This window comes from Melospiza melodia, chromosome 24 (genome assembly GCF_035770615.1).
Source record: "Melospiza melodia melodia isolate bMelMel2 chromosome 24, bMelMel2.pri, whole genome shotgun sequence".
Classification (NCBI taxonomy): domain Eukaryota; kingdom Metazoa; phylum Chordata; class Aves; order Passeriformes; family Passerellidae; genus Melospiza; species Melospiza melodia.
In genome coordinates this window covers 1,631,249-1,650,699 of record NC_086217.1, presented here as the reverse complement: position 1 = coordinate 1,650,699, position 19,451 = coordinate 1,631,249, and the positions used below count along the sequence as shown (strand labels likewise).

Here is a 19,451-nt window from a genome sequence, read left to right as displayed (position 1 = left end):
TGGGGTCGTTACATGTTGTTGGGCATCACCGCTGGATGGATTGCACCCCCTGCATTGATTCCACCCCTGCCTTGATTCCACCCCTGCATTGATTCCACCCCTGCATTCCACCCCCGGATTCCACCCCTGGATTCCTCCTTCCTGCCCAGCTCCCCAGTCTGCCTGCAGTGCCTGGACTGCCTGCTCAGAGCCACTTCCATGGGATTTCAGGCATCAGGAGCCCCAGAGGGTTGGGTGCCTGGCCAGAAGAAGACAGAGCAGGAGGCTCTGCCTGTCCCACTCTGGTTTCTGGGGCTTTGGGGACGGTTTTCCCACAGGGATGAGGGAATCTCCTGGGTGTGGTGATGGGATGGCAGGGCTGGAGTCTCCTGGCACCTCCAGTGACATTTTGGGCGGTGCTGGCGGCCATAGCTCATCCCTGTGCCCTCGGGCTGTTCCCACAGGTGCAGGACAGGTGTGACTACGACCTGGTGACGCCCCTGGCCCTGCTCTTCTACTCGGCCGTGCTCTATGTAAGTGCTGAGGCTGCTGCACCCATCCCAGCCTGGGGCAGGCTCCAAAATCTGGGGGGCTTTGGCTGGACCTTCCCAGCCTGCTCTCATCAGTTCCTCCCAAAAGAAAGGTTCTGTATGAATCCAGAGGGATCAGGATCGAGCAACCATTGCACAAGCTGAGAGACAATGAGCTTCAGGGGTTTGGAAGCTGTTTTTTTAAGGCTGGGCTAATCAGAAAATGAGATGGACAATAAAGGGGAATTCTTTTCTTTACCCTTTATAGCTGGGCAAAACACATGGGCAACGTGAATGAAAAGGAGCAGAGCCTTCCCAGGAAATACTGTTTTTTATGATTATTATTCCCAGCACAATGCATCATTATCCCAAGGAAGTCATTGCTGCCAGGTCCTGCACAAGCACACAGCCTGTGTGGAATTCATCTGTGCGGCTTTTGGGGCTTAAAAAGGAATTTATATTTAGGCTTGGGCACGTGAGCCCGGCTTGGGGCGGTGGGGAAGGAGCTCCTTGGAGCTGTGCCCGGGGGATCCTGTGCCCTTCCTTGGCAGGAGGTGCGGAGGCACCCTCTGCTCTGCTTCTCCTCCTGCCTCTGCCAGCCCAAACCCTGGAGCAGCATGCGGGGTCTCTCTGCCCTCACCCCTGTCCCGTCCCTGTCCCGCAGGCTCCTCACCTGCCCCCCGGCTCTGAGCTGCTGCTGAAAGCTGCCAGTGTCTACCACGGCTTCCTGACCTGGCCCGTGCCCTACTGCGACACCTCCCGGGAGCTGCTCACCTTCATCAGCAACGAGCTCAAGGCGCCAGGTGAGCGCCCCGCCCTGCCCTGGGCTCTGCCAGCTCCAAACACGGCATCAAACCCGGCACCGACCCCAGCCCTGGCAGCTCCAAAACTGGCACCGAACCTACCCCTGCCCCAGCACCAACCCCAGCCCTGGCAGCTCCAAAACCGGTACCGAACCTACCCCTGCCCCAGCACCAACCCCAGCGCTGTCCCACAGCATGGGGCAGGAGAGCTGCTCCAGCCCCAGCCCCTGCTGCCCCACTGCCCGTGTGGGATGGGGACTCCAGGATGGCATTTGCCATCTGCTCCCACCTGTACCAGCCCCCAGGCTGGCACACAGGGCCAGCAGGTCACTGCCACCTCCCCTCCTGATGCAGGACAGGCTGCTGTGGGCAGCCACAGCCTGGGGCCCCCCAGGACACCAGGTGACATCGGCAGAGCCCTGTCACCCCCTCAGCAGGACAGGAAACCCTTATGGCATCAGCAGGATCCAGCCCTTATCTCTGCAGGGAGCCACGTGCCCCAGCCCAGCAGCCATGGGAGGAACCACCCCGACCCCCACACATCACACAGCCCTGACCCTCCTGCAGGGCCACCAGCCCGGGGTGCAGATCAAAGCCTCTCTGCTCCTGGCAAATATTGACAGCGGCTCATCCTCTGTTCATCTTTGCCCTCATCACAATAAAGAGCTTTGCCCTTGTCCCCATGTCCCTGTGGCCCTGCAGCTCTGAGACAAGGCTGGACACAGCCAGACCCTGCCTGGTGACCATGGCCAGCTGTGCTGGGGGTCAAGCAGCCAGTCCAGAGCTCAGGTTGGGATTTTTTTATCTTTTTGTTCCTTTGGAAGCACCTTTAATCCCCTCCCCAAGCTCCCATCTCACAGGAGCTGCTGCCCTGACAGAGACCCCAGGGTTTGCTGCATTTCCCACCCCCAGGGCCCCCAGAGCACCTTCCCGGTTTGAGGGGTGGGAATACCCCCAGCCGCAGGCACACATCCCCTGCCAGGCCTCCCAAAGCCTGTCCAGGATTAAAGAGGGCTGCAATGTGCTCTGTGTGATAACAGCCCTTCAAAAGGCAGGAAGATCAGGCAAGAAGGCTTTGAGGAATAATTGGAAGAGCTGCTCCAGTGGGAACCACAGGACATCCACAAGGAGCCCTTAATTAAGAGGAGCACTGGTGCTGCCCGTGCCCTGCCCAGAGCTGGGTCACAAGGGGTGTCTGGGCAGGACAGAACAATGCAGGGAGTGCCTCAGCCCTGTGCAAATCCCCGTGGAAGAGCGGCCTCGGAGGCTCCAGCCACCCTGAACGGCCCTGCTGCTGTCCCCCCCTGTCCCTCACACAAAGGGCAGCCTGGGGGAGCAGCACAGGCTCTGGGGGGGAAGGACCCTCCAGAAACCCAGCCAGGAAATCGTCAGTCATGTGGCTAATTACACTGCTGACAGCCGGGCATGCTCCTTGCACACACCAAACCAGCAGCCTGCCCTGCTCCTGCAGGGGAACAGGCCCACCTTGTGTTGGAGCACCCGGGAGCACCATCCTGAGGGGGGAGCAGGGTCCTGAGCCCTGGTTAAGCTGAGCTTTGGGATGGACAGTGCGCTGCCAGGCTCGGCAGGCAGGGGGGGAGTGGGACGGGAGCAGCAGGGGACAAACCCCGGAGCGGGGCTGGGGCTGGGGCAGGGCTGGGGTTGGTTTTCTTTTTCAGGGTGTGTCCCCTGCTGCTCAGCTGCTCTCTGGGTTTTACCCTTCACACCCTGGCTTCCCTTGCCCCTGCGCTGGTCCCTCACACAGAGGCTGTGCCTTGTCCCCATGGGCACTCTCGGTGCTGCTGTTCCTGTTCCTGCTCCAGGCAGGGGCTCTGCCGGCTCAGCAGTGCCCTGGGGCAGAGCAGGGCATCCTGCAGGGCTTCTGTGCCTCACTGCTCTGCTCCCTCCCCAGGGATCACCTTCCAGAGGCTGGTGAGGACGGAGCAGGGGCTGCCTGTGAAGAACTACCAGAGCTCCACGGTGTAAGTGTGGCCATGGACACTGCTGGGGCTGCCTGGGGCATCCCCTGGGGCTGGCACTGCTGCAGCATCTCCAGGGGCTGGGCTGAGCCGTGGGAGGGGTGAGGGGAGCTCCTAGGGCATGTCCAGAGGCTGGGACAGGGTCTGTGAGCTCCCTACCAGTGACCCTGCAGATGTGGGGAAGGCAAAGTCCCCTCCCCTGGGAGCTGCACGTGTTGGAGAGCAGTGGGACAGGCTGTGATCCGTGATTTTGGGAGCCACCACCCCAACAGGAGCCAGAGGGAGCCCCTCCCAGCCCTGCAGCTCTGAGCAGGCAGACTCTGATCCTTATTCGGGGCTGAGCCTTTCCCTGCCGCCCTCATCTGCAAGGAGGGAAATGAGCCTGGGAATGGACCTGGGCTGCCCTTAGAGCTTCTCCTCAGAGCTGCAGCTTCAGGAGGGAGATGTTCAGGGCTCCCTTGTGTCCCGTGGGGGCTGGGCTGGGTTGGGTTGACTGGGATGGGGATGGGATGGGATGGGCTCCGGGGCTGGGCTAGGATGGGATGAGGTGGGATGGGATGGGGATGGGGATGGGATGGGATGGGATGGGATGGGATGGGATGGGCTCCAGGGCTGGGCTGGGCTGACTGGGATGGGATGGGATGGGCTCCGGGGCTGGGCTGGGCCAGGTTGGGCTGGGATGGGATGGGATGGGATGGGCTCCAGGGCTGGGCTGGGCTCCAGGGCTGTCTGTGTGCCATACCCCGGCCTGAGCCGTGTCCCTGTCCCCAGGACGGTGCTGCTGCTGAACCACTCGGAGGTGCAGAGCGAGTTCGTGTCCATCGCCCGCAGGCTGAGCTCCAGCGAGCCCGCCCAGCACTCCACGCTGCTGCTGCTGCTCCAGCACCTCTACCAGGCCACCTTCGGCACCCGCTGCGACCTGGACGGGCTGGGCCGGCTGCTCAAGGTGGGCTGGGGGAGCTGCTCTGGGTGGGCAGGGGCAGCACCAGGTGCTCAAGGTGGGCAGGGGCACTGCCCAACCTGGGCTGGGGCAGCTGCTCAAGCTGGGCAGGGCAGTGCCCACCCTGGGCTGCACCAGCTGTTCGAGGTGGGCAGGGGCAGTGCCCATCCTGGGCTGCCACAGGAGCAGCTCCACGCAGGGGCTGCTGCATTCATTTCCTACACAAAGCACCACTGGCTTGGCAAAGGAAAAGAATTTGGGTAACGCTTCTTGCAGGAAAAATGCATGTTTTCCCCTTCTCTGGTTAGACCTGAGGTCTGAAGTGTTTGTGAAGTGTGTGCAGAGGGCTCTCTGCCCTTTCACTCTGCCACTCCTTTCCCATCCCATACTGGAGAGAGGAAAGGCCCCAGATTTGAAAATCAGCAAAACTGTTTTTTGACCAGAGAAACACTTGGGGGTGAGGCAAAAAACCATGAAGGAACCCCCTGGGGTGTTTTCAAAGTAATTTTTATTTTCATTGGAAAAGTTTGGGGGGACTTGAGGGAGGTGGGGACAGAGGCCCCTGTTATGATGCTGCTCGCTGGAGGGACCCTCTGACCGTGTCCGCCGGCTGTGCTCCGCAGTCCAAGCCCCTGGAGGAGCTCTCGGAGCTCTACGCCAGCGCTGCCGATGCTCAGGAGGTGGCGGCCGCCAGCCCCGACCCCGCACTGGCCCGGGAGCGGCTCCAGGCCGTGCTGCGCGACCTCGCCGGGGCCGCCTCCCTCCCTGATATCGCAGGTGAGCATCCCCACTCTGCCTCCCTCCCTGATACTGCAGGTGAGCATCCCCCACCCTGCCTCCCTTCCCTGATATCGCAGGTGAGCATCCCCACCCTGCCTCCCTTCCCTGATATCTCAGGTGAGCATCCCCACCCTGCCTCCCTTCCCTGATATCTCAGGTGAGCATCCCCCACCCTGCCTCTCCTCCCCGGGGCTTTCTGCCCAGCATCCCCACCCTGCCTCCCTCCCTGATATCACAGGTGAGTATCCCCACCCTGCCTCCCTCCCTGATACTGCAGGTGAGCATCCCCCACCCTGCCTCCTTCCCTGGGGCTTTCTGCCCAGCATCCCCACCCTGCCTCCCTCCCTGATATCGCAGGTGAGCATCCCCCACCCTGCCTACCTTCCCTGATATCTCAGGTGAGCATCCCCCACCCTGCCTCCCTTCCCTGATATTGCAGGTGAGCATCCCCACCCTGCCTCCCTTCCCTGATACCGCAGGTGAGCATCCCCCACCCTGCCTACCTTCCCTGATATCTCAGGTGAGCATCCCCCACCCTGCCTCTCCTCCCCGGGGTGTTCTGCTCAGCATCCCCACCCTGCCTCCCTCCCTGATACCACAGGTGAGCATCCCCACCCTGCCTCTCCTCCCCAGGGCTTTCTGCCGGCTCAGCCCCTGCAGCAGCCGGGAGCTGCAGAGTTCTGCAGAGTCTCAGCCCAGTGCAAGGATTGCGATAGAAAAGCACCGCCCCAGGTCCTGTTTAATAATCACACCTGAGCCACAAGTGGTGGCATTTAAACAGCAACCAAATGAGTTAGTTGTCCAGCCTTTGAACATTGAGGGGTGAGATGAGAGCGTTAAATCAGAACCTGGCTCTAGCTGTGACATCTGGTGTCTGTGAGGTGTGAAGTGTCCCCGTGTCCTGAGCTGAGGGCAGCAGCGTGCCCTGGGCTGCCCAAAGCACACGGGGGTGGGTGGGTGGCACCTCCCAAGCCCGGGGAGCTGGCAGGGTGGCCCTGGGGACCCTGCCAACCAGCTGCTGTCCCTCCTCTCTCTGCAGGCGAGACCCAGCCCCGCAAGCTGCAGCCCTTCCCCATTCCCCCCGCCCGCTGCTACACCTACAGCTGGGACCAGGACAACTTCGGTGAGTCAGGGCCCTGGCCCAGCTCCCAGCTGGGCCCCGGGGCAGTTTTGGAGAAGTGGAAGGTTCCCCTTGTGCGGAGCTGGTGCTTCCCCATTCCTGGAAGGAGCTCGCCAGTTCTTGGGAAGGCTCTGTGCCCTTCCCTGCTGGCCTCAGCGAGGGGGAGCAGAGCTCAGGGCCAGCCCTGACAGGGAGCCAGGGTGGGCCAGGGGGGTTTGGTCAGCCTAAGGCTTGGCTTGGCTGCCGTTAAACCCGGATCAGACGTGAGGATCTGGTGGAAGCTGTGTGGGAAAAAGCAGAAGCCAAACTGGAGTTTGCTTTTTGAGAACCCAGCCAGAACCTCGAGGAGAGAAACACAATTTTCTTGGCATTACATCTGAGCCTTTACTGGAAATGTAAAACCACTGGGGAGGAGGTTTCCAGTTCCTCGCCTGACACCAGGGTGCAGGAGAGCTTCGGCCAGGGGGAGTGGCAGTGGTGTCTGGGCTCACCACGTTTGCAGGGGCTCTGCTGGAGCCCGTGGCTGACACCTCCTCCCTCCGGTCACTTTCAGACATCCTCAACGATGTCCTCAGCAAGGAGTGCAGCATTGCCGAGCCCCTTGCCTCGGAGAACGAGGAGGAGGAGGATGAGGACGAAGAGGAGGAGGAGGAGGATGTGGAGACGGACGGCGGCTCCCCGGGGCAGGACTCGCTGCTGGCGCCGCTCTGTGCCCTCCCCGGTGACTCCGTGTACTCCGTGCTGGCCGAGGAGGGCTCCAGGCCCCCGCGGGTGTCCCTGTTCGCCTCCCCCAAGGAGTCCATCTCGGAGATGACCGTGGTCTCTAGGAAGTCCCTCAAGTCCTTCGTGTCCAGCCTGAAGGACTGCATGGACAGCGGCTACGCCGAGGACAGCGACGAGAGCTCCGTGGAGGCGGCGGGCCGGCCCGAGCTGCCCAAGCAGCGGCAGTCGCTGACCAACCGGCTCTACAGACTGCTCAAGAGCAAGGGCCAGCAGCTGGTGCAGCGCCGGGAGTGCCCGGGGCCGTGCTCGCTCCCGCTGCGCCGCGCCGAGAGCCTGTGCGCGCCCCCGGCGCAGCCGCGCGTCCCCGCGCGCTCCCGCCGCGCGCTCTCGCTGCCGCAGCACGGCCCGGCCCGGCACGGCCCCGCCCCGCTCGGGGCCCGGCCCCTGGGGCTGCCCCGCCGCCCCTTCCTCAGCTGCGGCGAGGAGGAGAGCAAGGCGGGCACGCTGCGCGTGGTGGTGTTCGGCTCGGACCGCATCTCGGGCAAGGTGGCCCGCGCCTACAGCCGCCTCAGGTGTGCCCCCTCCCCAGGTGTGCCCCTCCCCAGGTGTGCCCCCTCCCCAGGTGTGCCCCCTCCCCAGCTGTGCCCCCTCCCCAGGTGTGCCCCTCCCCAGGTGTGCCCCTCCCCAGCTGTGCCCCCTCCCCAGGTGTGCCCCTCCCCAGGTGTGCCCCTTCCCCAGGTGTGCCCCTCCCCAGCTGTGCCCCCGCCCCAGGTGTGCCCCCGCCCCAGGTGTGCCCCCGCCCCAGGTGTGCCCCTTCCCCAGCTGTGCCCCCGCCCCAGCTGTGCCCCCGCCCCAGCTGTGCCCCCGCCCCAGCTGTGCTCCCTCCCCAGCTGTGCCCCTTCCCCAGGTGTGCCCCTCCTCAGGTGTGCCCCTCCCCAGCTGTGCCCCCGCCCCAGCTGTGCCCCTTCCCCAGGTGTGCCCCCGCCCCAGGTGTGCCCCTCCCCAGGTGTGCCCCCGCCCCAGGTGTGCCCCTCCCCAGCTGTGCCCCCACCCCAGCTGTGCCCCTTCCCCAGGTGTGCCCCCGCCCCAGGTGTGCCCCTTCCCCAGGTGTGCCCCTCCTCAGGTGTACCCCTTCCCCAGCTGTGCCCCTTCCCCAGGTGAGCCCCCTCACCAGGTGAGCCCCCTCCCCAGGTGTGCCCCTCCCCAGGTGTGCCCCCTCCCCAGCTGTGCCCCCGCCCCAGGTGAGCCAGGGGGCCGCGGTGTCCGCCCTGCCCGGCCCCTCGGCTCAGCCCAGCCCCTGCTCCTCGCCAGGCTCCAGGAGAGCTCCTGCCCCTCCCTCACACGGTACTTCAGGCTGCAGTTCTTCTACGTGCCCGTCAAGAGGAGCTGCGCGGCTCCATCGACCCCGCAGATGCATCCTCATCATCATCCTCATCCTCATCACCACCCCTCGGCGTCCCCGGGGGAGCCCCCGCCCCGGGCACAGGTGGGTGAGCCCATCCCGGGGGTGCTGTGGGAGCTGGGGCAGGCGGGGGGCCCTGGGGTGACCCCAGTGTCGGTTCCAGGACCCCTCCCCAGCTGGGACAGAGAGCAGCACCAACGACATCTCCCACTACCTCGGCCTGCTGGACCCCTGGTACGAGCGCAACGTGCTGGGGCTGATGAGCCTGCCCATGGGCGTCCTGTGCCAGGTGCGTGTGTGCCAGGGGCAGCGTGAGGTGTGCTCTTTTCCCTGGGAGCTGTCTGGAGAACCTTCTGCTGTACCACACGGACATGGGATGGAGGGCGGGCTCCTGGTGGTCAGCAGGAGGTTCCCGTCCCCAGCGGGGTGGGTGGGCAGGTGTGGCTGGAGGTGCCACCTACCCCATCACTCCTCTGACCCATTGTGCCACTTACCCCATCACCCCTCTGACCCGTTGTGCCACCCCCAGTGTGCCAAGCCCGAGGCTGAGCCCCAGGAGGATGCCCAGGAGCAGCTGCCCATCCTGGCAGACATGATCCTCTACTACTGCCGCTTCGCCTCGCGCCCCGTGCTGCTGCAGCTCTACCAGACCGAGGTGGGCACAGGGAAAGGAGGGGGCTCTGGCTGTGCCACCGAGGTGGGCACAGGGAAAGGAGGGGGGCTCTGGCTGTGCCACCGAGGTGGGCACAGGGAAAGGAGGGGGGCTCTGGCTGTGCCACCGAGGTGGGCACAGGGAAAGGAGGGGGCTCTGGCTGTGCCACCGAGGTGGGCACAGGGAAAGGAGGGGGCTCTGGCTGAGCCACGGGAGCTGCCTGTGGAGCTCTGGGGTGTGGTACAGCCGCCACGTGTTGCTGAGGCAGAGCTCTGTCCCCTCTGGGTCCCCTGGCTGTCCCTGGTGCCCTGCCTGATGCTCCTGGCTCAAGACTCAGAGCAGCTCCTGCCCTGACCACGAGCAGTTTTCCAGCCCAGTGCGTTTCCCCATGCACAGAGCAGTGCCTGGCACTGCTGCCAGCTTTTCCAGGTCGCTGGAATCTCTCCAGAGCTCTGCTTCCCAAACCAAGCCCCTCCCTGAGGTGACTTCTCCCCACCTCGCTGTGTGCCTGGGGCAGCTGTGGTGGGGAAGGCTGAATTTGGGGTGCAGCCCCTGCTTTGGTGCTGTGCCTGGGAACCAAAGAGGGCTTGGTGAGCAGAGCCACATGGGAATTGTGCTCCCAAAGCAGCTCCCAGACCCTGCTGGTGGCTCACTGGGGTTTTTTGCAGTGGAGTTTTAAGTAAAATCGAGGGGTTTGGGTTGTTTGGGGGTCCAGCTAAAGGCAGGCACCACCCCAGGCTGCAGCTGGAAGGTGCTTTGAGAGCATGGAAGGATTTTCCCACACTGACCCATTTCCCAAGGACTGAGAGGGGTGAGGGCTGCTTGGCCAGGCTAGGTCCCCTCACCCCCACGTGTCCCCTCTTGTCCCCTGGCAGCTCACCTTCATCGGGGGCGAGAAGAGGACCGAGGTCTTCATCCACTCCCTGGAGCTGGGGCACTCAGCAGCCACCAGGGCCATCAAGGCCTCAGGTCTGTGACTGCTCCTGCACCCCCAGCTGCCCTGGGGGGCTGAAACCAGGCCAGGGAAGGGAAGGGAAGGGAAGGGAAGGGAAGGGAAGGGAAGGGAAGGGAAGGGAAGGGAAGGGAAGGGAAGGGAAGGGAAGGGAAGGGAAGGGAAGGGAAGGGAAGGGAAGGGAAGGGAAGGGAAGCCTGGGCTGCAGGAGGGGCCTGAGCCAGGCTGAGCAAGGATCCAGACAGGTTTTCACTGCTCTGGGAGAGAACCATCCCAGTTTGTATTCCCTCCAGGAGTGCAACCATGGCAATGCCTGATTGTTTGTGCTGCTCTGAACTCTAGAATGGATTTACAATAAAACACCTCCAACCCGTTTCCTTCCTCTCCTCAGCACCTGCCAAATGCAGCTCTTTATCTTTCCTTGTTATGCTTGCTCTTTGTGCTCTGTCCAGAAGTGTCACTGATAAAATTTCATTTTTCATCTTGTTTTACTGGGCAAAGCCAGGCTTGTGTGTGTGTGCTTGGAGCCTTTCGAGTGTCATTTTTGTGCTTTTATGTCACAAGTTTGTAACGTTGGTGCTGTTAAGAGAGCAGAAGCAGCGGCAGGGATATCTGGCTGCGGTTCCTCGGGCACCCAGCCCGGGATGCTCTGGTGAAGTGCAGCTCACACAGACGCCTCATGGCCAGCCCCAGCACTGCACCCGAATGCGTTCCTCAGGGCTTTACCCAGCTGGTTTGGTGTGAGCTCGGCTTGTCCTTCGGAGCAGAGCCCATAAAATCACCCCCTATGCGGTGTGCCCCCCCTGCTCCCCAAAACCAGGCTGGGGCAAAGAGCTCTTCTTTCCCCCAACCCCTGAAACCACCAGTGCTGATTCTAATGCTTTCCCTTGGCTTGTCTGGCACTGCTTCACACCTGCAAAAACTTATCCCAGGGGAAAAGAACAGTTAGGAAGTGTCACCCCAGTGCTCCAGGCTTGTGGGATCTCAGCACCTCAGGACTGATGTACAGAGTGACCAAGACCACCCTTGGGGGGCTCGGGAGTCCTGGAATGTTGCCAGAAGTGTCTGGTGGCTGGACTTTGATCCTACACGGGAGACGACACCTGTATGAGGATGGGAGGATTTCACTGGGGTGAATGGTGAAGGGATAAGTTAGTTAGAGTGTAAAACACAGGGTTTAGGATTTCTGTACAGGGGGGTCTAAAGAAGTAAGATGGAGGAATTGGGGTGTGTCCTGTCCTTCTTCTTCTTCTTCTTGGCCTCCATCTTCTGTGGTGATGTTGGCACTTTGGGACTGGTTATTACTAGAAGTGCACCGGTTAATAAGGGTAGAAGGTATTGGGGAAAAATGATAAATATTGTATACGTAATTTTGAGTATAAAGATAGGTGACCGCCCCGGGGGCTCTCAGTGTGCTCATGGCTGGCTTGCTGTGCAGACCTCTGTCGGGCCGAGGGAAAATCTTTTAGATAAACAATTAATAAACACCAAGACCGAGAAAAGATCTGAAGCCTCTTCTCGTCCTTTGAAGCGCGGGCTGTCCAAGGCCACCCCAGGCCTTTCCAGGTCACCTAAACAGCCCAGAAATCGACACAGGCTGGTGTAGTGTGGGCAGGACTCTGCCTGAGCAGACAGGAGCAGGGAGAGCACTGTGGCCTTTCTGCTCTGTGTTTTCCCTGAGCTCTGACCCCTCTGCCCCGGCTCAGCCAGAGCAACTTTCAGTTCTGCTGAGTGGTTTTGTGTTGTAATTCCTCTCTGGATTCTTCGCTTTCTGCAGCTTTTAAGCCTCCTTTTCTCTGTTTTGCCCTTTTGGCCCTCAGCTGTGCTCAGCAAGCCTTTTCCCCTTCCTGCAGTCCTGGGTGTGCCAGGGAGGGCTGGGGGTGAAAACCCCTGTGTGATGTTTGCTCCTTGTTCCTGCAGGTCCAGGCAGCAAGAGGCTGGGAATAGATGGAGACAGGGAAGCAATCCCACTGACACTACAGATTGCATACAGCAAGGTCAGTGCTGGGCACCTCCAGGGATGGGGACAGCTCTGGGACACTCATGGCAAGGACGTGGAGGGGCTGCAGTGTGTCCAGGGCAGGGAATGGGGCTGGGAAGGGGCTGGAGCGTGTCCAGGGCAGGGAATGGGGCTGGGAAGGGGCTGGAGCGTGTCCAGGGAAGGGAATGGGGCTGGGGAAGGGATTGGAGCGTGTCCAGGGCAGGGAATGGGGCTGGGAAGGGGCTGGTGTGTCTGGGGAGGGGAACAGGGCTGGGGAAGGGGCTGGAGCCCCAGGAGGGGCTGAGGGAGCTGGGAAGGGGCTCAGCCTGGAGCAAAGGAGGCTCAGGGAAGACCTTGTGGCTCTGCACAGCTCCTGACAGGAGGGGACAGCCAGGGAGGGCGTGTCAGGCTCTGCTCCCATGGAACAGGGACAGGAGGAGAGGGAACAGCCTCAAGCTGCACCACAGGGAGTTTATATTGGACTTTAGAGGATATTTCTTCACTGAAAGGGCTTTCCAGCCTTGGCACAGGTGCACAGGGCAGTGGTGGAGTCACCATCCCTGGGGATGTTTAGAAGATGTGTGGTTGGTGCTTGAGGCTTAGCAGGGTTAGATTTAGGGTTGGATGTGACCTGAAAGGCTTTTCTAAGCTGTGTGCTTCTCTCTGCTGGGCTCTGGCTGCTCCCTGCAGACAGCTGCCAGTGGCAGGAGTCACTGGAACGACGTGGAGAAGGTGTGCACGTCTGTCAACCTCAGCAAGGCCTGCAGGAGGCACGAGGAGCTCGGTGGGTACAGGGGGGCAGTGCCAGGGGAGGCTGGGGGGCACCGGGGGGGGCAGGGAACCCTGTGGATCTCCTGGTGGAAAATGAGGGAGGTGAGAATGCAGGAGACACGTGGGAGTCCCTGGTGTTCCCTCGGCTGTGCTGTGGTCCTTGGGTGTGTGCCAGTCCTCAGCATCAACTCAGAGACAAAGGACACGTCCTGTGCCACTGTCCCAAAGCTTCCAGCTGGAAAACATCCACTGGGGGTGGGGCTGGGATGGCTCAGACGCAGGCTGGTTGCTAGGCAGTGGTGCTCTCCAGAGCAGCACTTATCAAAGAGGAGCAGCAGGTAAAACTCTCCAGGTGAGGCAGGACCAGGGCCAGGTGCTGCTCCTGCACCCACAGCAGCCTGCCCCACATGCTCCCCTCAGCACACCTTGCTGAGCTGCTGCTGCAACCTGCTGCCCTTCCTGCAGCTCCCACACAGCTCCCACGCAGCTCCCAGCCGCCTGGCCTGCCCTCAGAACCTTTGCTCTAATCACGTTTACAATTAATCCATTTGAAAAGCTCCAAGGCTCTGGGTCCATGGTGTATTTGGGTGGTTCTTGTTTAAGAGCTGCTGCTTTGGCCATCAGACACGTCCAGTTCTGACACAGCTGAGGGGGTTTAGGTCCCTTTTCTTCCTGTGCAGCTCTGGGACAGCTGAGGGGGTTTGGTCCTTTTTCCTCGTGTGCCTGTGCAGTTCTGGGACAGCTGAGGGGGTTTGCAGCTTTTCCTCATGTGCCTGTGTAGTTCTGGGTCAGCTGAGGGGGTCTGCACCTTTTCCTCGTGTGCCTGTGCCTGGCAGGTGTTTGTCAGCAGGATAATCAGGGTGTTGTACCAACCAGGAGACATCCCTGATGCTCCATGGTGCTCCCCACTGTCCCTCCTGCCCCTGCCCATCCCTGGAGCCTGTCCTGAGAGAAAAGCATCAGGAACGGGTTTCTCACCCCCTGTGAATGCTGCGTTGGATGTTCCTGCTCTGGCTCAGGGCTGGCATCAGGGGCGCCCTCAGCTCCTCTCTGGAGAGCCCTCTTTGTGAATCTCCGTCCCTGCAAGGGGAACCCGATCCCCCTGGCCCTGTGGCTCTCCCGTTCCGCAGTGTGGCCACGGGATGTCACTGTCAGCCCAGGCACCGGAGCTGCAGCAGCCCACCCGGAGCAGCGGCCCCTGCCCACCCTGAGCAGCTCGTTCAAGTAACAGGAATATAGTTGTAATTGTTTAAACTACACCCATACTGAAATATTTTCTTTAAGAACATCTCTAATACACTCAAAAATCTTAAAGGCACTTAAATTATTTCAAGAAAAAATAACAAGAGTTAGGTACTCAGAAAATCACCTTTTAGCATAAATATATTAAAATACAGATGTCTAACTGAAGATATTAAAACTATGGACTTGTGCATTACATCTAAATATTTTCATCCACATTCAAAAGAAGAATCTTTCTCAAAACTTTTGATTTATGTCTGGGTGGGCTCAGGAGAGGCTGTGGAGGGACAGTCAGCCTATCCTCACAGCGATGGGTGATGGATTTTTTCCTGTTTGCAGCCCAGGGTGGTTAAATGTTCTGTCCGGCTGTGTTTGGAAAGCAGCTGGAATTGCAGAGCACACTCAGCAGCAGGGGAGGAAAGCTGGGACTGCTCTGCATGCCCCAGCGCTGGGATCCTGCTGGAGCTCCAGTTCTGGGATGCTCTGGGAGGTGCAGGCACCTCCTGGGTCCCAGCAGAGCCCCATGGCAGCTTCGTTCTGTTGCAGCCTCCAAGACAGAATGTCTCAACCTCACCATGACCGAGGTGGTCAAGAGGCAGAACTCCAAATCCAAGAAGAGTTTCAATCAGGTAACTGCAGCCCTGGAGGTTTTACAGCTGGGGAGATGGGAGGGGAGCAGGGCTGGAGGGAGCAGCTCTTGGGGCATCCCTTTGCTGCTGCCCCGCTCCTGTCCCCAGCTGCCCTGCCCAGCCCAGGCACTGCAGCCTTTCCTCTCAGCCCCCTCACTCCAACCTTTCCTCTCAGCAGATCAGCGTGTCCCAGATCAAAGTGGACAAGGTCCAGATCATCGGGGTCCAGTCCTCCTTCGCCGTGTGCCTGGACCAGGACGAGCAGAAGATCCTGCAGAGTGTAACCAGGTGGGAGCTGCAGCCAGAGCTGCTGCCTGACCCACCCACGGGAGCCCCAGGCTCTGAGCCCAGCTGGGATGGAGGCTTCTGCTCAGATACCAGCAGCTCTGTTCCTGCTGGGCTCTCAGCCCCATTCCTGCTCATTTCTCAGCCCATTCCTGCTGCCCCTGAGGGTTTCTCAGCCCCCATCTCACTCAGGGTTTGTTTTCTGCTGTTCCCCTGCAGGTGTGAGATCTCCGTGTGCTACAAGCCCAGGGACTGTGACCCCGTGGCACCGAGGGGCTCCCCCGTGGCTCCCCAGGACCCCTCTGAGTTCCAGTCCCTGCTGTGTTTGCCCATTGCCACCTTCAGCGGGGCACTGCCCTAGAGGAGCCGTGTCCCCGCAGAGCAGACTGTGCCACACCAGCCCAGGCTCAGGAGAAGGGAAGGACACCCAGCCCAGCTTGTCCCTGAGCTCCTGCAGCTGCAGAGTCGCTGTGGGGGCTGAGCTGCTGCTCCAGGCTCCCGCAGTGCTGTCACTGTGGTGTCCCCGTGGGGGCTGAGCTGCTGCTCCAGGCTCAGCCCCTCCTTGGGAGAGGGGATCGATCCATGTGCTCTGCTGTCCCTGGGGGCTCCTCAGGAGGTGCCCGTGGGTCAGCGGATCCAGCACCTGCTGGGAGGGCAGGGCAAGGACAGGGCTATTCCCTGCCAGGTGGGATGTGGGGAAGGGTGATGAGCTCATGGGGATATTTGGGGAGAGGAACGTCCTCAGCTCAGTGGTGTCGGGTGTCTGTCAGTGCAGGGCAATTACAGAGCCCTGGTGTTGGTGAGATGACCCCTGTCCTGCTGGTGTTTCACCCGTCACACGGCGAGGATGCTCAGGACAGTTTCCTGGGATGGGGTCAGGTTTCTCAAGGCTTCCCTTTTCCCTTCCCCTCTGGAGGTGGGGTGTCCTGCAGGGACGCAGAGCAGGGATCCTGCAGTGTGGGATCCCAGGGAGCTGAGTGCAACAGGTCATGCCAGGGCAAGGACAGCTGCTGGTGGGTCCATGTGTTTCCTGTGCCCCCAGGAGAGGAATTCCCAGTTCCTGCAGGGTTCCAGCACTGAGCTGTACTCCTCTGGTTGTGCATCCTGCCCCCAGCCCTGTGTCCCAGTTCCTGCAGGGTCCCAGCACTGAGCTGTACTCCCAGTCCAGCCCCTGGCTGTGCATCCCGCTCCCAGCGCTGTGTGCCAGAGCCAGCCCAGGGCTGAGCCCTCAGCAGCTGCTGGAATCCATCAGGATCTGTGCTGGACTCCCAGCAGGGAGGGAAGGAGTGGGGAAAGCACCAGGACAGCCTTAGGGCCACTGCAGAGTGACCTTTGCTGGAGAGAGACCCGGCTCCAAACCCACCCAGTGACACCTGCCAGTGACAGCAGGATCTGAGATCCTCCCCCCACAAACGTTCCGACCTCTTCCCCCTCTCTGCGAGGCTGCAGGTACAGAAAGGTGCAATATTTGAGGATATTTAGGGGTAACCTGACCCTATCAGTGAAGAAATAAGACTGGAAAAGCCTCAGGCTGTTTCTGGGTGGTTTTGGGGGATTGTAGCAGTGTTGGCAGCACAAGGGCTGCTGCAGATTCCAAGGAGCTGATCCTGGTGTCCTGTGTCCCCCGGGTGTGTCTGGAGGGACCCCTGGCACTGCTGGGGGCTGCAGGGCTCAGCCACAGTGGGGTCGATGCAGGGGATCCTGTGGGAAGCAGGAGCTGGAGAGCTCCTGGCGCTGTCCCCAAGCCTGGTGGCACAGCAGCAGCGTCACCTGGGGTTCAGCCTGCCAGGGGAGAGGCCAGAGCTCCTGGGGCTGCGAGGAGTGGGGTCAGGGGTGTCTGCTGGACTCCCCCAGCCCTGTGGGACCCCCCCTGTGCCCTGGCTCTGCCCCCAGCTCTGCCCCCAGCTCTGCCCCCAGCTCTGCCCCCAGCTCTGCTGGCCGCTGGACACCTTCTGTCCCACTGTGCCATGGCTGGGGACGGCCTGGCCTGGCCCAGGGCTGAGCACCGAGGTCCCCAAAGGGTTTTCTCTCTGCCTTTGCCTTCCCCAGGCAGGTTTGAGGTGTGTTCCCCCCAGTGGACCTGGAATTTGGCAGGGGGTTGTTCTTGTTCAGGGCTCTAAACCAGCGCCTTGTCCTGTCAAACGCTGCTCAGTGGCATCTGTGGCCAATTCCATGCCAGGGATCCGTGCCAGGGATCCGTGCCAGGACACAAATCCCTCTGGGCTCAGCTGGCCCTACAGCAGTCCTGGAGAACAGAATTCCCATCCAGAAAACCAAGCCCAAACTCCAGGGACTCACAGTCCTGGCAAAGGTTCTGACCTTTGGCTCTTCGGGGTGGTTTTTGTACATTTTGTGTAGCCTCAGCAAATCTGTGTAAAGTCTGTGCTGATCTGTAAAATACTGTGCAGAGAACTTTTAAAGTAATTGTAAAATATTAAAAGTTGATTTATTTCCAGTACAGGAGCAGTGTTTGGGTGAAGAAATTCCTGGGTGGGAGGGAGGCAGGGGAGGAGGCTCCCAAACTCCCCAAGGAGCTGACCTGGGAGCAGGGAAAGGCTCAGAGTCACTGGCAGAGACAATTCCAGGACCCACCACAGCACCAGGGTTTTTCCTTCAGGTGCTCCAGAGTGTCCTGCTCAGGTGGGTGACCTGGGATTAACCTGCGGGTAGAACCTGCACAGTCTTTATCAGTGAAATGGTGTTTGCCACCCTCACAGGACAGCCTGAGGTGCTGCCCAGACTTCAATACTTCATGGTTCATTCTAACCATATTTTTATCCCCTTAATATGATTTTGTTCAAGACAAGACAAGACAAAAAAAAAAAAAAAAAAAAAAAAAAAAAAAAAAAAAAAAAGGAGAGAGAAAAGTAAGAAAAGTAGAGAAAAGTATTGGAGATGAGTCAGTTTAGAGAAATGGAAAAGGCACCTTTAATGCCACCATGCTGCCAGCTTGGCTTTCCCTCTCCCCAGATCCCCTCACCTTCTATATTTGCTGGAGCTGGACTAGGAATAGAACTGGGCTGAAGGCCAGGGTAGAAAATAGAGCCACAGCATGAGAAGTGTTTGGTTTGTGACCTGTTCCTTGCAAAGTGTATGGAAATCCCCTGGGGCTGGGGCTGGGGTTTCGACTGGGATTGGGACTGGGGTTTGGGCTGGGGTTTGGGATGGGGTTGGGGCTGGAGGAATAGCCCTGGCCCCGCTGGCTCTGCTTGCTGCCCCCCTGGCACTGCCCCAGCTGCTCTGGGCACCCGTGCCAGGGCTGCCCACCCTGCCAGGGAACAATTCCCAATTCCCAATCTCCCATCCAGGCCTGCCCTCTGGCACTGGGAGCCATTCCCTGTGTCCTGTCCCCCCATCCCTTGTCCCCAGTCCCTCCCCAGCTCTCCTGGAGCCCCTTCAGGCCCTGGCAGGGGCTCTGAGCTCTCCCTGGAGCTTCTCCTCTCCAGCTGAGCACCCCCAGCTCTCCCAGCCTGCTCCAGAGGGGCTCCAGCCCTCGGGGTATCAGGAGCTCCCTTCAGGAGACGGTTTTTCCATGGGAGGAAGATTCCAGCTGCTTCACAACCTCCCTGCACCCCAGCCACACACTGAACTGACCAGGTAGGGCTCAAAATACCTGTAAACCCCAGAGCCCAGCCCACAGGGACAAAGGGCTGCTTTGTCCCTCAGCTGCCGCACAAGAGGTTCTTTCTCTGCTTCACTTTGGTCCTTCCCTTTTTTCCCCAGTCCTCTGACTGGGGGCTTTGTGTGAGCAGGGTCACACCTGGCCCTTCCTCTCTCTGTGGCCGGGAGCTGACGTTATCTGGGGGAATTTGGCAGTTCCCTGTGCTGCTCTGAGGGTCTCTGCCTGCTGTGTTTTGGTGTTTAACGACGTCAGAAAATGTGGGGAACCAAGCTCTTGGTGCCCCTTCCATGGGCTGCCGCGAGGATGGGGCCCCACAGCAGGAGGAGGGTTCAGGGTGCTGTGACAGATGGAAAAGGCAGGAGGGGAAGGGGTCCCAGCAGGACCCTTCAGTGCAATGGATTTTTGGGTTTGGTTCCCAAATTTGGTGGCAATGAGCAGGTGCTGGGTGTGTGCTGTGGGCAATGTCTGAGGAGCTCCCTGGCCTCCCCATTCTCTGTGCAGGGGGACAGAGCCCAGTTCTGGGCTCAAATAGGGGATGGTGAAGGTTTGGGGCCTGCAGTGCCCAGTGGGGAGGGAGGAGTGCAGATCTCTGGGGGCAAGTGTGGGATGCAGCAAAGCCAGAGCTCAGCCCTTCCTCCTGTCCTGTGCCAAGTGTGGGACCAGCCCAGCCCTGCCCTGCCCGAGCCCCTTCCCTCTGGAATTTGCATGGCAAACGGAACAGAGGCAGATCCTGAGCCCCTTCCCTCTGGAATTTGCATGGAAAATCGGACAGAGGCAGATCCTGAGCCCCTTCCCTCTGGAATTTGCATGGAAAACAGGGGAGAGCAGGAGCTCCTGCCCGTGCCACAGCTCCTGCATGATGGGAAACTCCTGCTGAGGAGGGACAGACAGAGGTGGCATCAGGACAGGGGGACAGGCACAGGACAGCACTCCACTGACCCCTGGGCTCTTGAAGGTGCTAATTGTGACCCTGGAAGGGACAGACAGAGTCCCGTGTATGACCCCAGGAGGGACAGACAGCGTCTGTGTTTCACAGTGGCAGGGACAGACAGTGTCCCGTG

The 19,451-nt window shown here is 60.5% G+C and overlaps 1 protein-coding gene across 2 annotated transcripts in view; it reads left to right on the top strand.

Moving 5' to 3' along the window:
- Positions 1-17,226, top strand: part of PIK3R5 (phosphoinositide-3-kinase regulatory subunit 5) — a 46,432-nt gene extending 29,206 nt beyond the window's left edge. Inside the window, exons 4-19 of one of the 2 annotated variants that reach the window (XM_063175831.1) lie at positions 444-512; positions 1,174-1,312; positions 3,225-3,294; positions 4,063-4,237; positions 4,855-5,008; positions 6,051-6,134; positions 6,685-7,426; positions 8,166-8,340; positions 8,420-8,545; positions 8,786-8,911; positions 9,784-9,877; positions 11,781-11,857; positions 12,532-12,625; positions 14,401-14,483; positions 14,659-14,771; positions 14,988-17,226. In XM_063175831.1, the coding sequence (XP_063031901.1) occupies positions 444-512; positions 1,174-1,312; positions 3,225-3,294; positions 4,063-4,237; positions 4,855-5,008; positions 6,051-6,134; positions 6,685-7,426; positions 8,166-8,340; positions 8,420-8,545; positions 8,786-8,911; positions 9,784-9,877; positions 11,781-11,857; positions 12,532-12,625; positions 14,401-14,483; positions 14,659-14,771; positions 14,988-15,129 (2,463 nt within the window). In that variant the 3' untranslated portion in view covers positions 15,130-17,226. The remainder of the gene's footprint in view (positions 1-443; positions 513-1,173; positions 1,313-3,224; positions 3,295-4,062; positions 4,238-4,854; positions 5,009-6,050; positions 6,135-6,684; positions 7,427-8,165; positions 8,341-8,419; positions 8,546-8,785; positions 8,912-9,783; positions 9,878-11,780; positions 11,858-12,531; positions 12,626-14,400; positions 14,484-14,658; positions 14,772-14,987) is intronic. The other variant, XM_063175832.1, reaches the window with a different exon arrangement.
- Positions 17,227-19,451: the final 2,225 nt, after the last annotated feature.